The 16,421-nt window shown below is 39.0% G+C and overlaps 1 protein-coding gene across 2 annotated transcripts in view; it reads left to right on the top strand.

Moving 5' to 3' along the window:
• Positions 1-16,421, top strand: part of PTPRC (protein tyrosine phosphatase receptor type C) — a 121,961-nt gene that overhangs the window by 47,844 nt on the left and 57,696 nt on the right. Inside the window, exons 1-2 of one of the 2 annotated variants that reach the window (XM_082425440.1) lie at positions 2,903-10,232; positions 15,810-15,953. In XM_082425440.1, the coding sequence (XP_082281566.1) occupies positions 10,022-10,232; positions 15,810-15,953 (355 nt within the window). In that variant the 5' untranslated portion in view covers positions 2,903-10,021. Of the gene's footprint in view, positions 1-2,902; positions 10,233-15,809; positions 15,954-16,421 lie in introns of those variants that run through there. The other variant, XM_082425441.1, reaches the window with a different exon arrangement.

The following is a 16,421-nucleotide window of genomic DNA, read 5'->3' as shown; positions in this document are numbered from 1 at the left end:
CTTATAAGTCATGGGTCTTACTAAATTGCGTGAAATCAGAAAGGCGTTTAAACCCAATGAGCCTTAGTTTCCTTATCCATCAAAGGAGCTACATGTCAATAGATATTAAAATCCTATGTTTCTATACCAGTTGAAATGTCTAAAATTATTTTCTGGTGGTCAGCAGCAACTATTTTATCTACAGGACTCCAGGCACTTATAACAATATAAGCAATGTTTTAACACAAATCCTGCATGAAGCATAAGAAAACTAGTATTGGATAGACTCCTTCACACCTACCACTTCCTAGGTGTTTTACTGATCAAACTCCTTGAAGTATCAGTTTTATTCCCTATAAAATAGGAAAAATAATTGCTAACTCATTGACTTGCTGGGATGATTAAGGGCAAAAACATGTAAAGAGGTTTGCATAGTGTCTGATACATAACATTTCAGAAAACTCTTGCTATAATTATTATATTTACTGGTGGAGGGATGGAAAGACTACTTCCTATGATTCTCTGAAATCCAGCTAATGCTTTGTTTGTCATTTGCACAAAGGGCTTACTCCACAGATACTTGGTAATTTGATGCATTTATTAGATTTGCTGTTTGTGGACCATATATCACATTTACAGAATAAGTAAAGGTAGAATCCTTTTATTTGTATTTATCTGCTTTATTATTATCCTGCCTTAGTAAGCACGGAAAACCATACGTATCTGTTTTAGTTGACCTGTGTTTTTTGTCTTGATTTGCTTTTTCCATTTTTGTATTGCCTTTATGTTTATGGAGGTCAGGTGTGCATTCTCAACCTGCAAAACATGAGACCATTCATTTTAGGCTGGATGATGAAAATCAGCATTTATTTCATCTCTTCTGTTTCACCCTTCTGTCCTTGTACTTTTCTTAGATTTGCTGAACTAGACAGATTTAATTCCCTTTGGAAATGGTGTTCCATTCCTTTTGAGGAAGTAGGGGGCCAGGGTGGTGGTGGTGATGGGAACAGTTGGTATTCAAAGCCTAAGCATGTCTTTTGAAATGTCATTTTCACTCAATCGATTCCTAGTTTTTGCTGAAATCTCTGATGGGGGACTTAGGGGTGCAACTTCAAGGTTGCTTTGATTTGCAATCACTTGAACATTTTGAGTTGTAAAAGAAACATATTGGGAAAGGTAAATTCAATAACAAGACACATGTTAGAATAACACAGCTCTGAAGATCAAGTGGTCTGTTAACTACATTTTCATTTGTTTAATGTACCTAGTCAATTCCACGGGTGATTCACAACAGCAGGATTATAACGCTGGAAAATGATTTGCAGATTTTTGGTGCTATGGTGCCACCTACTGGAAGGTTTCTAAATAGTCCTTTGTCTAAATAATGAAAACAGGCACTTACATATGTTTAAAAATGGTGCAGAAAATATTATCCCCAGAGGAGTAAAAGTCAAAGGATAATATATAGAAACACAAGATATATAACAGTGCTCTTTTTGTTATATTTGTTGGACGTGACGTGGGTGTAGAATCTAAGAGACCATTCAATGCAGTTCACACTTTGAGAAATCCTGACACCTTCTATTTACTGTCACACCCTAAGCCTGTGACCTCCTAATTCCTGCCACTATTTCACATATTTTTCTTTACCTGTTTTCCACACCCTCCCAGTATTGTTCGCATATAATGTCTACACATATTGTAATGCTATTTATATTAATACAATCTCCTAATTTTAAATAGGTATTTATTGTACGTTAGTTATTAAGTGCTTTAGGCAGATGTTTTGTTTGCTTTTCCAGGTCTATTTGACTCCACTATCGGTAGATGATTGCTTTCTAGTCATACATAAACTTGGGTATAAAGACAGCAGGTCTGTCCACCTACATCAGACAACAGAGGTAACCACATTAACTCCGCTGGCCGAGCAGATCCCTCTGTGACCAAACCCAGCAGCCAAATGGGTAGACCGTGACATAGTTAAATACCTCATACAACCCGTCTCATCAGGTCTTCCTGTTTGGTGATGAGAATTCACCACAGTCCCTCCTGTCTATGATTTTGCTAACGTTCTGATAATGTCTGAAATGCAATGGACACTTGAAATCACTTGAAGAATTACAAAATGTGATGAGACATCAACAAATTATGCAGACATATGGTAATATTGTCTCCTCTAAATATTTAAGTAACTTCACCCATCCTCTACTTTATCATGTTTTTGTTTGTTTTTTGTTTTTGTTTATTTTTCACCGGACCTCGGGGCTTGTGGGATCTTAGTTCCCCGATCAGGGATTGAACCTGGGTCCTCGGCAGTGAGAGCAGGGAGTCCTAACCACTGGACCACCAGGGAATCCCCATCCGCTACTTTATCTTGTGTGGAGAGACAGTCTCTGCAGAAGTATTTGTCAGTGTACATTAATATAAAAGTCAGCAGATTATTTGGGAGGTGGATATGTCCTTTAGATATTACTTAGATTTATAACTAGTCTATTTCATGTAGATTGTCTTTATATGTGTTCCTACTTTCTGAATTGTAGTTAATTTTCTGATGTTTTAAAAACTAATTGAAATATTTTTTTTTAAATGTATGTAGTCTAGTGGATATAGCTTATTGAAATGAAAGTGTCATTTCCAGTTACATTGCTGTAGTGCCTAAATATTTTCTTTAAAATGTTGGCTTAAATTTGGGAATGGCTCACATTTGTAAAATTTTATTTTCAAGTGCTTCTATCTTATTTTTTGAGTGCCTAAATAATTTTCACATGATTTATCATGTTGACTAAAAGTGTTACAGAGACTGCAAATCTGCTTACAGGGATTTTGTGACCATGAGAACAAGCGGTTTTAGTCTTACACTGAGTATAAACTGTGTTGCCGAGGGCTTGGAATTTTCTTTCAAAAAGATAGAAGGCTCTGTGTGTGTGTGTGTGTGTGTAATACTCTATAAAGAAAATGAAATAAAACATAAGCATCTGTGTTTTAATACACTAAAAATCACTCAGTGGACGAATTTAGAATCAGATTCTGAGATAAATGGATAGAAAAGAAAATGCATATTCAATCTGAGAAGCTTTTATGGGAAGTAAACAGGAACAGAGAAGAAAGGAAGTGTGACCAATGTTTAGATATTATGTTGTTTTCCATGGATGCTGAATTTTGTTGCATTGAAGGTTAAAGGATTTGGGGAAATGTTGGATATGAGACCATGATTAGACCAGAAATATGTAGATGTAGGTACAGATAACTTATAGATATATAGATATACAGATATGTTATTATTCTATTCCCAAGCTCCAGAAGCCTCTTCACAGCTAAACAAGAGATGTGTGAGTTGTAATTCTTTTGTTGGTGTTACTGTTGTTTGGTTGCCTTTCCTGTCAAAATAATATCCTGTAGTAAGCTAAATTGACACACCACTGAATTTTCTGATATTGGTCTGTACCATACAGAGAGCATTCACTCAGCAAACTATAATTTAGTCTGAATGTCTATATTTAGGGTCAGGTTTATTTTAGCCTTTGTAACACTATGAGTCATTTACTCTGAGGTCCGATCCTGATTAAGATGCTTTTTTACTCAGCTTCTGAGCTTTTCATAAACACTGATCTCTATGGAACCTAAAACACTGGCTAAAAGAATTTCCTGGCTGAAAGGTCAAATGGAGAGAAAGGCTAGAGGGCCAAGTTGATGGGGAAAGCAGGATGCCGGAGGGTGGAGAGATGGCCTGCGGAGTCAGACGGGCTCAGGGTCAAGCCCTGGCTAGCCTGGACCAGCCCTGAGAGCTCGGTCAAGGCATCCGTCTTCTCTGAGCTCCTGTGGGTTGCTGTGATGCTTCAGAAAGAAAATACAAGCAAAAGGCTTAGCGTACTGCCTGGTACCCAGTAAACACTCAATACACATTAGCAATTAGTAATAAAATATTATTTCTGAAATGTTCTTTAAAAAAGACAAATCTCTAGTAACTGTCTTCTTCATTTTGGTAACTTACCTTGCTCTCCTTTTCCAAACTTAGACTAAAATACTGGACATCGTCTATTTCCTTTAAAGAAATGCATTGCTTTCAAACGAGCTGGAATTAAATGAGTATCACTGGGACATTTGACACAAATGTGGCCTGATAAGTAGTCTACTTGTTGGAAACATTTCTAGCATATTTATTCTAGTATTCATAGTTCTTAGATGAAAAAGAAATAGCTTCCCCATTGTCCCATCATTTCTTTTCTCATATCCACAATAAATATGTGATAAATTATAATTCCTTATTATAAAATGCTCTATGTCATTTGTGTTACATATTTTAGTGGCAAAAAATTAATAGATCAGAACAATAGATTATAGTGGTCTGTGGAATTAGTGATGGAGCTAGTATGGGTACCATTAAGATTTCTCTTTTCTCTGTCATCAAATCTACTATTTGATTTTTCCTCTATATTAATTGATTCCGTCACTCAGGAAAAAATTCAGTCTCCTTACCTAGTCTCTAATGTTCGCTCTTGGCTTTTGTCCCAAAGCTGTTGTTTTCAGGTCTGATTTCTCCCTTGCATTTACTCATGCTCAGAATCATTCAGTAATGACTTGTGGACCACATATTATATGCAAGACTCTTTGCTATGTAGCCAAAGCTTCTTCTCTTCCTTCCCATCCTCATCTTGTGTGATTCTTGCTGACCTCAGGTGGATGGGATTTTATTTATTAGTCATAATAAAGTACATCTATGACTTAAATGTCTTTGCAGACCCCTGAAGATTAAATCTCTATCTATATGTCTTATGGGTTAGGAGCTTTTCCAGGGAAACGGACCATGCCTTCATCATGTTCAAAAGTAGCCACTAATAGCATGCCAGCAAAACAATACATCTTTCTTGGACCTGACTGAATCAAATGAAATTGTCTGAAGTTCCAAGGATTTAAGTGTTTATACCGAGAAGGGGCACATCAAAATAGTTTTAGATAACTTAAAACCTTATATATTTCTCAGATAAAGAAGAGGAGTGTATTCTATGAAATGTGTTCATACACTTAAACTAACTTGAATATTTTGAATGTGGCAATATGCTAAATTCTTTATGAACAATTACCACGAGGTCTATTTTTTCTTCATCTTAAAACACAAGATGTTAGTTACTGATATGCTGGTATTTTATTTCTCTTATTACTTTTTTTACAAATCAACACAATTCTACACAACACATATCAACTTTATTTAGAAGGAAATAAGAATAAATGAGACAAAAGGGAAGACTATTAACAGGAAGATAAAAACTTTAAAAAAGTCATTTTATATGGGATAGAAAGATAAAAGCTGACTAAAGAGGAGGGACAAAAACGCAGGTCATGAAGTCTCAGGCGTATCAGATGCTCCTCTCCCACCTGCTTTTCTTTCTTCTTTCACTCAGTGAAAGCGTCCACAGTCTACCTACTGCAGTTCACTAGGATGTTCAGTTACCAACTTGAACGTCTTTCCAATTATTCCTCCTCCTCATCCTTCCTCGCATTCAAAGATTTACAAAACCTTGATGACTACTTCCTAAGCGTTTCATGAATCCCATTTTTTTTTGAGTTGTGGGTACAATTTTCCTCACGTAGGACATCATCCTTCCCATAGGCTTTTCTTTAAGTCTCCTCATTTTCCTGTTCCCAGCTTTGCCTTCTGATAATCTATCTTCCATTTCATAACAAGACTGGTCGAAAATTGAGATGTTTCTCCATTAGACCTCCCCTTAACACCTCTTGCCGATGGCCAAAGCCTGCAAGATAAATCCCAACTTCTTCTTATTCTAGGACTAAGGTAGCTGTCCAAAATCCTTTAGGTCACAGACTAAATGTACCCACGAAACCCTCTCTAACACCTCCTCCACCAGCCAGTCACCAACCCGGGGAGTCTGAATTAGGTGATCCTCATATTTGTTTCTGTATCACATTTCCGCTCGTCTGTCATCACACTGTATGGCTTTCTTTCTTTTCCTTTCTTTCTTTCTTTCCTTCTTTCTCTTTCTTTCTTTCTTTCTTTTTCTTTTTCTTTCTTTCTCTCTTTCTTTCTTTCTTCCTTCCTTTCTTTCTTTCTTTCTTTCTTTCTTTCTTTCTTTCTTTCTTTCTTTCTTTCTTTCTTTCTTTCTTCCTTCCTTCCTTCCTTCCTTCCTTCCTTCCTTCCTTCCTTCCTTCCTTCTTTCTTTCTCTCTTTTCTTTTTTTTGTTCTATATCTCACATTGAACTAAGCTCACTGGGGGCAGAGAATTTCTATAACTCGATCATATTCTATCCTAGAATGTGGCATAATGTCTAGAATATAGTAAGTACTCAATCAATAATCATCATCTCAATAAAGGAATGCATTTGGGAAAATTTTTGCAGAAGTCTTTTCAAAGTCTTCTGCAGACTTGAAATTAATTCCAAAGCTCTCCTTTTTTTTTCTATTATTTTTATTTTACCTGAGAATTCAAAAACTAATAGCATAGTTTTGACATACTTGGGCTTTGTAAGCATGATATTAAGAGAAGGACTATGGTTTCACCGGGGTAAAATGTACTGAAAATTGTCACTTTGTGAATGTGAATTAACATAGGGATGCTGTTTGTATATACATATGTATATACACAGAAATCTAACTTATATTTACATATGTATGTATGAAGTTTGAAACTTTCTAAGAGATGTTTGTCTTCCTTTTTGCAGGAGAAGACACCACTTCTTCCACTCAAGGTATTTACATTTTACTTATTCTTGCCAAGTTTATATATTTAACATTGATAGAATTTTCTATTATTTTCTAGTGAAATCGTTTTCTAAGGACAACTTTATAATCATGAGTAGTCCTTGACATTCTCTTGTTCTTAACATTCCTGCTTGTAAGATATAAAGTTTGATAACTACCTGAACATATTTTTATTTGTAGATGTATTATTGTGTATAAATTATAGCTTTTCTTACACCTGACAGTTAATCACATAGCAGGTTTCCAATCTCTTTTTAAATTTTACCACTATAAATAAATCAATTTATTTTAGTTAGATTGCAAAACTTCATAGTTACGGAACTATATGAGAAATTAGAATTCTAAATGTAACTTTATATATCTATAAATTCCTGCAAGAGAAAAGTTTTGACAATATTGAGATATTTTGTAATAATCATTTCCAAATTCGATTGTACAACTGAATTGTCTTAACAAGTGTCCTAATCCTGAGATAAATTTAAGCAGTGAAGATGCTGACAATAAATTCATATATATCAAGTGTCAAAGAAGAGAGAAAAATTAGATCTGGTTAAAAATAAATTACACCACTTAAATGATATTGTTATTGAAAGTATATTATTGATGTCCTGATTAATCATATGGTTGACATTATGCATTAAGAAGATAAGTAAAGCCCTTAAGATAACCCTGATTTAACAATTATAATGCACAGTTCTAATGAGGCACATTCAAAATATTCTGAGAAGTGGATTATTAGAGAAACTCTACCATGGCAGAGAGGTTTTATAAATATATTGAAGTCATTGATGCATAGCAGATTGTGATTGGTTTATGCCACCTAATGACATGCAACTCAGCATCTCCACCTTTTACAGAAGAGTAAATTCATCTCAACCATAGAAACAGGTTACTTTTACAGAAGGGGAATGGGAGGGAGTAGAAAGGGGACTGAAGGTTTAAAACAGTAGGTGACCCTCACCTTATTGAGAGAGTGTCCTGATCTCTGCCCAGACTCGATCACAACAAGCCCCCAAATGGTGAAACCAGGTAAGTTAAAATAGTGGCCCCCAATGCAAATCAGAACGTTCTCTCCCAAATACTGCTAAGGAGAATGTGATCAGTGGAAACCAGTATCTCTCCAAAGCGGGAGCACAGGGGCAATGTGGAATTGGCAACTGAAGCATGCTTTCTCATCCTAAATTCAGTTCTTATTCATGAAGTGAGGGAACGTGCATGGAGCTTTAGAATGTCTGCAAGGATGTTAAGGCTTCTAGGTGGAGGGTGGTTCTCCAAACACCCTTTCTTCATACAGCATGAATTGAATTTGCTCTTGACTAGAAGTAATCCTTAGGAATGCTACTCTTCAAAACAGTAAAGCACTGTTATATGAGATATTTGCAGTGATTTTCCCTCTTTGGAATTCAAGTCTAGCAAAAGCATGGAGGGAGTGATAAAGGGAGAAAGTTGCAACAGTTTCCTCAAAGCAAATGAGATCATTGGAACTTTGCCGACACCAAAATTAGTTTAACCTGAAAACAGTAAACGAATAATTGGTCGTCTATAATGTTGAATGTGAATGAATGTTATTGGACAGAATTTTAAGCTCCTCCCACCCTTCCGTCTTCTCTCTCTCCCATCCCTGTTTCCCTCCAGTCTCTCCCCCACCAACCCACCTCCCCTCCTTTTACTCAGTATATACCGTAACGATGAGAGAACACTACAGTTAGATTTAGGATTTGACACTGAAGACAGGAAGACACCACTTGCTTGTTACTTAGTTGAACATGTTGGCATGTAATTATGGGTGAAAGTTTGTTAATAAAAACATGTATTTGTGAGTTATTAGGCTATGAAATTTCAGGGATTGGAATTTTTCTTTGGAAAAGAACACATGTAACAGCTGTCCTATCTCTTTGGATTTCTGTAATCACAGAATAGTTCTGTGATCTTTCGTGTACACTGACGTCGAGGCAATTCCATGCAGCTCAGACGGGTTTTACAGGTACTTAGTAAAAATGGATTTCACATCACCTTCAACATTAATGAATAAAGCTGGGACTTCCTTGTGTCGTTTCTGTTTCCATTTCTTAATTCTCTACTCAGTGATCTTCCATTTCCGTTCTTAGTTCTGCCCTTCTTAGCACTTCTGCTCCTTTTCTGGTTCGCCCCCCATTCTCTCCCTTTTCCCATATATTGAACTGAGTTAATTAAAATGCTTGTGATATAACTTATTGAACTGAGCTAATTAAAATGCTTGTGATATAACTCAATTTTTTTATTAATTAGATATTGCCGAACAAAATTTGCTATTCATAGAAGTAAACACATGTTAAACAGAAAATTCAGAAAAAAATGAACCTCTATAATCCTAATATTCAGAGAGCACAACATGTTTTTTTTTTTTTTAAACTGGTGTGCTTCCCCATTCTTTGAGATAAAGAAATCCACTTTCTGAATAAGAGACCACACAAATGTAAAGGTCTTTAGTACATGGTGCTCATCTGCTGTGCAGGCAGGTCTTTCCATCTGTGTGCTCACCTCAGCTGTGCACAGACCTACTTCACCACCCCCTTGCTACAGTTTTCTTTTCCCTTGCCACAGTTTTCTTTTTCCTGAAGTGAACTGAAACTGGGGAAAAAGTTACATCAGTATCTCAAATTGTGTTTCTTCGGTTATCATGAAAAAAACATTTTTGTAGACTTGCGTCATCTGTACACTTGTTTGTGCATTTTGTTTTCCAGTCTCTTGCTTGGTCTTCGCTTTGTTTGAATTTGATTGATAAAGAAAAAAATTCAGTGTGTGCGTCTAGAACTCTTGTCTTTCATTTTCTTTTCCTGGAATGCTAGCCCTCCTAATAATCCCCTTCCAACTTTCTCTTTCTTTATTCTTTTCTTCGTTGATCAATCTTTCACAATTTCTTTTAATCATCTTTACGCCTGGTGTTTCATCCTTCTGAACCCAATTGCTTTGGACAGTTGAGAATCCACCAGTGAAGTGAGAAGAGGGCAGGGAATAGCTGCTTTCACCTCATTTCCTCATTTTCACCTTTAGCCCCTGTTCTGCAGCTTGCTTTCTGACTAAGTCTATATAGTCCAGCTATCCCTCTGGATGCATCTATATTTGTGTATATATGCATGTGCATACATGTGTATGCATTGTCAAATACACACACACCCCATATACACACACACACCATAACTCGTATCTGTATGGTGTGTGTGTATACGCACACGTATACGTAGGTATATTTATGTACGTGCACTCATGGGCCGGGGAGCTAGCCGGCTCAGATGATGCGATTCAGGGTATGACTCACATGTTTATTTTCTCCCCCCTCCATCTCCCATGAACGTGACAGGACTGAACACAACAGAAGAGCCCTCTACTCTGCCTCCAGGTGATCCCTTACCTGCTCACACCACTGCATTCTCACTCGCAAGCATCTCTGAACAAGGAAATGACTCCTCAGAGACCATGCCTCCTCCTGGTCCAGAAAGTAGCACCACCGAAGTATCCCTGAACTCTTGGGATAATGATAGTATTCCTGCTGTGACAGGTTGGCAGTGATCTTAACTGAGACGGGATTAGGGAAAAACTTGTCTCTCTTTGTTTTTTCTTTTTAAATTTTAAAGTTATCAGAACAGTTTAAATTATGTTCAGTTTCTACCTGTGAGATTTTACTAAAGTGTGTAAAATGTAGAACATCTAGGTGTTAATGAAATATTGGCCGGCTAAAGTAATGAAGCCTGTTGTTAGGGAGAGGGGGAGGGAGGGAAGTCCCCCTAAGTAAAATCAGGGTGTGTTGACGGGGGACAGCGGCGGTTCTCGGGGTCCTCTGATCCCCACGTGCTGCATCATTTTCCTGGTTCCTGCTCACCTAAGTTTTCTGTAGCCCCGGGGAGGTCAGAATGTCCTCTTTCAGGTCTTTGTTGGTCTCACACTCCCCGGCTTTTACCCCAAAGTAGAATTTTTCTTGGTTCAATCCCAGATCCTCAATATCAGAAAATTATTGGAGACAGACAATTTATTATTATTAATCCACTGAGGATTAATAATTCAGCTTTGCTATTTGGATTTCTTCCAGGGATATTTGCACTGTTTTTTAAAAAAAATATTTAATTAGGGTTGTGAGTCCCAACGGTAGAATTTAAGATGATGTGGTCCTGTTCGTAGCAAAATATCAGAGTGACATGGGAGGTATTTCTCCTGGGGAAAACCTCTGATGATCCTAGAATCCAGGGACACCATAGATCCACTCGTTCTCTGTTTAATGTTAGGTCCACAAGCGTATCTGGTACACAAACTGACCATCCTGAGATTTGTTCCTGCCTTTTCCTAAATAATGTGCTGTGTGCCACTTTCTGAGGCAAACTAGTTAATAGACATGTTCTGTTTAAAAAGACTAAGATATTTGTTCAATAAGGTCATCAATCTTAGCTTGAAATGCAAGCACGGGTAACACCATCACATTCCTGGGTGATGGGTACACGCAGTGTTTTGAGTACCATCCGGATGAACTTTATTGGCTGTGGTAAGTGGTTGAATAAATGTTCAGTGCCTTTTATATCAATGACAGTAATGTATATTTAATCCTTATCCCATTTTCCCTGCTACCATAGGACAGCGGAGGTGGCTGGGACCTATCTAAACATTGCAAGTGTTTGAATTCCTTTTAACGAAAGGAATGTGTGGATGAGGGAACTGATGGCTAGGTAGAACTTTTCATGCTAAAATTTTTTATTGACTGAATAACATCACACAGAGTTTTCTATTTCAAAGCTTCCACATTTCACCTCACATGCACAAATACACCCATACAACATTCCTACCTTTTTATTTCCCCAATTTTTTCCCCCTGAAAATGTTAAAGCCAGACATTTACATATGAAACAAAGTGCGAGAATAAAAGGTTTAAAATGAAATAGATTGGACATATGGATGAATTATTTAAAAATACTAACTTGCTCTGGCTCAATAATACTAGTGATAAAATTAGCTTGGAAAATTTCTTATGCTTTCAAACAATACAACACATTTTCTTTTCTGGAAAATAATCTTGGTGATATTTCAATTCTCTACTGGGATAAAACCTATATGTGTTATTTATTTTATGTTTATGATTGATTTTTATTGTGGAATGGAATGTAATCAAAATTTTCTTGCTTACTAATATATGAAGGGGAAAAATATGCCTCAATCCATTTTTGTAACAGTATAATATACACCATTTCAAAAATTAAAAAAATTATTACAGTAAGCATTCACATGCATAACACTAAATTTGATTTTGTAATATTATCTTTATAAAAGTAATGTATGCGTGTTGCAAAACAGCATTATAGAAGCATTACGCACACACACACACACACACACACACACAACAAAAATACACTCTCCCCAAACACTGCTCCTTAAAAAGTTGTCTATCTTCCAGACTCTCAGCATATAATTCTGTGTGTGTGTTTCCTCATATCACTTCTGACACTAGCTATTATCAATCTTTTAAAACTCTGCCAGTATGATAAACATTTTTCATTTTGATTTATGCTTTGATTTACGTTAAAGTCTTTTTCATAATAATGAGCATCCTTGCATATACTATTTGGCCATTGTCTCTTACATCTCTCGCACATTTTTCTGGTCTTTTCCTTATGATGTGTAAGAGATTCTTGTATATTGGGGGATTCTTTGCTTATTCTGCCTACAAAGAAATGTCCTCACTTTCAGTTGTGGAGTTGATGGAGAATTCCAAAAGCTCATAGTGACCCGGAAGTCACAAAAGCCATCTGGAAACATGAACCACCTATGGCTGCATCAACCCAGACAGGTTCCAAGATGTGTAACGAGCACACAGGTGCTACCCTTCTGTCAGGTGAACTCTGGGCAGGAATGTCAAGTCCAGTTTGTGGCTCCTTCAGACTTGTGCAAATACAAAGAGCGCATGAACACCGTCTAAGTACGGAGTGAGGGAATCCAACCACTGTTCCACGTGTAGCATTTGCCGATGGATGGATTTGGAATTTCAAACTTTCATAGTTACCCCTATTCCAAGAGGGCACCTAACAAAGGTCCTTGTAATAGTGATGAATTGATAAAGAATGAGAATTATGAGAATACAGGAAAGACCTGTTCAGGGGGTTAGTGAGGACTTTATATGTTTGCTTATATTTTAGGCAAGTATAATTCTGCAGTGAAAACTTCTTGCTAGTAATAAAGAGTATATGCACAGATTCTTTCCTTAAAGACCTCCTACCTAAACAAAACAGTGAAGAGTAGATGGTGTACATTATCAATAAAGGGCACTGAGAAGTTATAACCACAAATACATCGGTTTTAAAAGAATGAAAAAAAAATAGATGCTCATATCCTCCATTCAAACATCAAGATTCTTTCAGTTCAGCATCTCTGTTTATAAAAACTGCAAAATAACCCCTCCCTGGTCTTTCCAAAATCCGTGTCTAATCAGTTCACGGTGCCCCTTTTTATCCTAAAAAACAAGCATGTTTCTCAGGTTACAAATGCACACAGCCACAGGTATACACTTAGTGACCTGAGTGTCTGAAAATTAAAGATATGAATGGGGAGCCTGGCAGTGAAGTGACCTTGCTTTAAGTATGGCTCCAACGAGGAAGCCAAGTGTATCAGATAGAATAATTATTATTTTGAAGTATTAAAACTGCTCCTTTGGCATAAAAATCATGACAGGCAATCCAGGAACCTTAAACAGCCTGGAAAAGAGCTGCCCTCTTCTCCCTGCCCCATTTCACTCTCTCTGGCTGCCATGGGAACAGCAATAAAAAGATCTGGAGCTTTTAGCAAATCCACAGAAGTTGTGGATGGGAAGGATCTGGGGAAAAGCTAAGGAGGGTTGACCTGGGAGGCTGGTCGTCACACAATTTAGTCTGCTTTGCCCCATCAAGGACTTCTTCTTCTCCCAGTGGCTAATTCCACTAATTAAAAATCTATTAGGATTAATTAACGTCGTTCAAATTGTAATTGCCACTCCTAAGCCATCGCTGAGATGACTAAACCAGGGAAAGTAGTTTTCCTATGAAGAGGGAAGGTCGGGGATGTGCAGAGGGTGAGGGTGGGAAACCTCAGAATGGCATGAGGACCAGGGACCTTGGGGAGGGGCAGAGGGAATGAGCTAGTGAAGCGAGGAGTAGAAAAAAGTGTGGGAAAAAAAAAAAGCAAATTCCCCTAGGAGAGAGAAGACAGCTAAGAGCTCAAGGTCTTAGTAAAAAAGAAAAAAAAAGTGTGGCGAAAGGCTAAAGTCAAGCCTAGATGATTTCAAAATTTGCAGAGGGCCAGTTGTGTGCCTACCATTTTTTTTTTAAAGGATTAAAAAAAATGCATCTTCTCTTCTCCTGATTCTGTGGGAGGCTTCCGCTGAGGAAGCTGAGGACATTTAAGTTATTCATCCTGTTCTGCGGTTTAGTTAAATGTGGGGTTCAGTGGTTTTTGAAGACTGAGCTGAGAACCCAAACTCAAAATTTAGTGGATGCATGCTCAGTCCTAGTGGCATGGATGTGTGTGATTGGAGGGCGCCTGAGGGCTCGCGTCAGAGCCATTTGGGGGACGCGCATGCGTGTGTCACTCGGCTGAAACACTGAGCATCTGACTGCAGATGCAGGACCCACCTCACACCGTTGAACCGGTGACCCCAGGGATCGTGACAGTGAAATAACCGCACAAAGCTCAACTAGGAGCTAGCCCTATTTCTTTTGCTTCTGCCAGGACCACCAGCATAGTGCTAGGCGTCTAGTTGGCACCCAGTGAATACACGTTGCTCCCTTGTGCTGTGATTCTGGGTGTGGTGTGTGTGCGTGGGGGGAAAGATGTGACACGCGGTGGGTGCTTTGAAACTTGACAATAAAAAAGTCCTAACCAAATACAGTGTGGGCTTTTATCGGCGACAACCCTTGATTATATAATCCACTAGCTCATCTGTAACTGGAAACAAAGGGGATGCTGTCAATATAATGGGAAGTTCCTGGACTCTAAACCAGTTTGCTTTTTCCTGGGCAAGGGGACCCTCCATAGTGAAGGTAGCATTGTGACCTTCAGCTGGAAGGAAGAAAATCCCCCAGTTCAGCAACTGCACAGGCGGGATCCCCTTCAGCTCTCTTTTCAGAAAATCGGAAGGAAGCACCTGCACCCAGGGGTCCCTCCCCAGAGAGGTGCACCTCACCCACGGCGCTTGGCAGGGGTGGGCGGCAGTTCCTCTAGTGGTAACCTCACCGCAGAAGCCTTTTGCCCTCAGAGCTCACGTCCATCTCTGTGGTCCCTGCGCCAGCCAGCAGCAGCCACTCTGTGCATTTTCAGTATTGCCTAAGGCAGCCCCCCGCCAGGAGACTTGGCCTCCCTGGGCAGTCTAGGCTTTCTCCCGAGGTCCCAGATACTTTTAACATGTGTGCTCTGATGCCAAGGCTGCATAGGTTCTGAGGTGTCTGCCTTTAAACTCATCTCTCCCATAAGCCGTGTTATTTTCCATCCCATTTTGTAGACGCACAGGTTGTGATGTAGCAGGAGTGCTTCAGTGTTTACTGCCCGGCCTTAGCTTCTAAAGTGATTTATTTTTAAATTTATTTTTGGCTGCCTTGGGTCTTCGTTGCTGCGCGTGGGCTATCTCTAGTTGCCAGCGAGCGGGGGGCTACACTTCGTTGCGGTGCGCGGGCTTCTCATTGCCGTGGCTTCTCTTGTTATGGAGCTCGGGCTCTAGGCGCGCGGGCTTCAGTAGTCGTGGCACGTGGGCTCAGTAGTTGTGGCTCGCGGGCTCTAGAGCACAGGCTCAGAAGTTGTGGAGCACGGGCACAGTAGTTGTGGTGCGTGGGCTTCAGTAGTTGTGGCATGTGGGCTCAGTAGTTGTGGCTCGTGGGCTCTAGAGTGCAGGCTCAGTAGTTGTGGCGCGCAGGTTCAGTAGTTGTGGCGCATGGGCTTCGTTGCTCCGTGGCATGTGGGATCTTCCTGGACCAGCGTTCAAACCCGTGCCCGCTGTCTTGGCAGGCAGGTTCTTAACCACTGCGCCACTAGGGAAGCCCTGGCCTTAGTTTCTATTAATAAACATGCCTCTGTGGGCTGTGTGGCCCCTGCCCTTGTGGGGCAGGAATGCTGACGGCCTTTGTGATTGCAGGGGCTCCAAGAGAGAGGACTGCACCCAGCACCTTGCCCGCAGACACAGCGTTCCCCCCAGTAACCACGCTCAGCCCCGTACACAGCAGTCGCGCTGCCTCACCTGCACGCATCTCCAACTCAACCACCCAAGACAATGCCTCAGGTTTGACCGTGATGCTCTAGGTGTTTTAGGTTCTGGATAATGAAATGGAAACTTGAAAACTGTCATGCAGCTCTTTTATTTCACACCAAATATGACTGTGGGTTTCCTGTTTTACAAATTTTCACACAGTGTTACTAAATTAGGAAAAAAAAAAAAAAACCTTACCAGTAAGCTTTCTATGAGCATATTTTATTTTATTATTTGTATTATAAAAGTTCATGGCGAAGAAGAAAGATAACAAATTTTAGTGTCCTGTAGCCCTGAGATCAAATCCAGCCTCTTCAACTTTCTAAGTTGACTTTAGGACAAGTTACTTGGACTTTCTGTGTGTCAGTTTTTCTTTCTGTAAAAATGGGTATAATAATACTCATTTCATAGGATTGATAGGAAGATGGACTATGTAAAAAGCCTGGTATGAACTGAATAGTACAAAAGGGTAACGGGTATCCTTGTTAGTAATTAAAATAA

Source organism: Balaenoptera physalus (genome assembly GCF_965194825.1).
Source record: "Balaenoptera physalus genome assembly, chromosome: 1".
Taxonomy (NCBI): Eukaryota; Metazoa; Chordata; class Mammalia; order Artiodactyla; family Balaenopteridae; genus Balaenoptera; species Balaenoptera physalus.
This window is presented reverse-complemented; position numbering and strand designations above follow the sequence as displayed.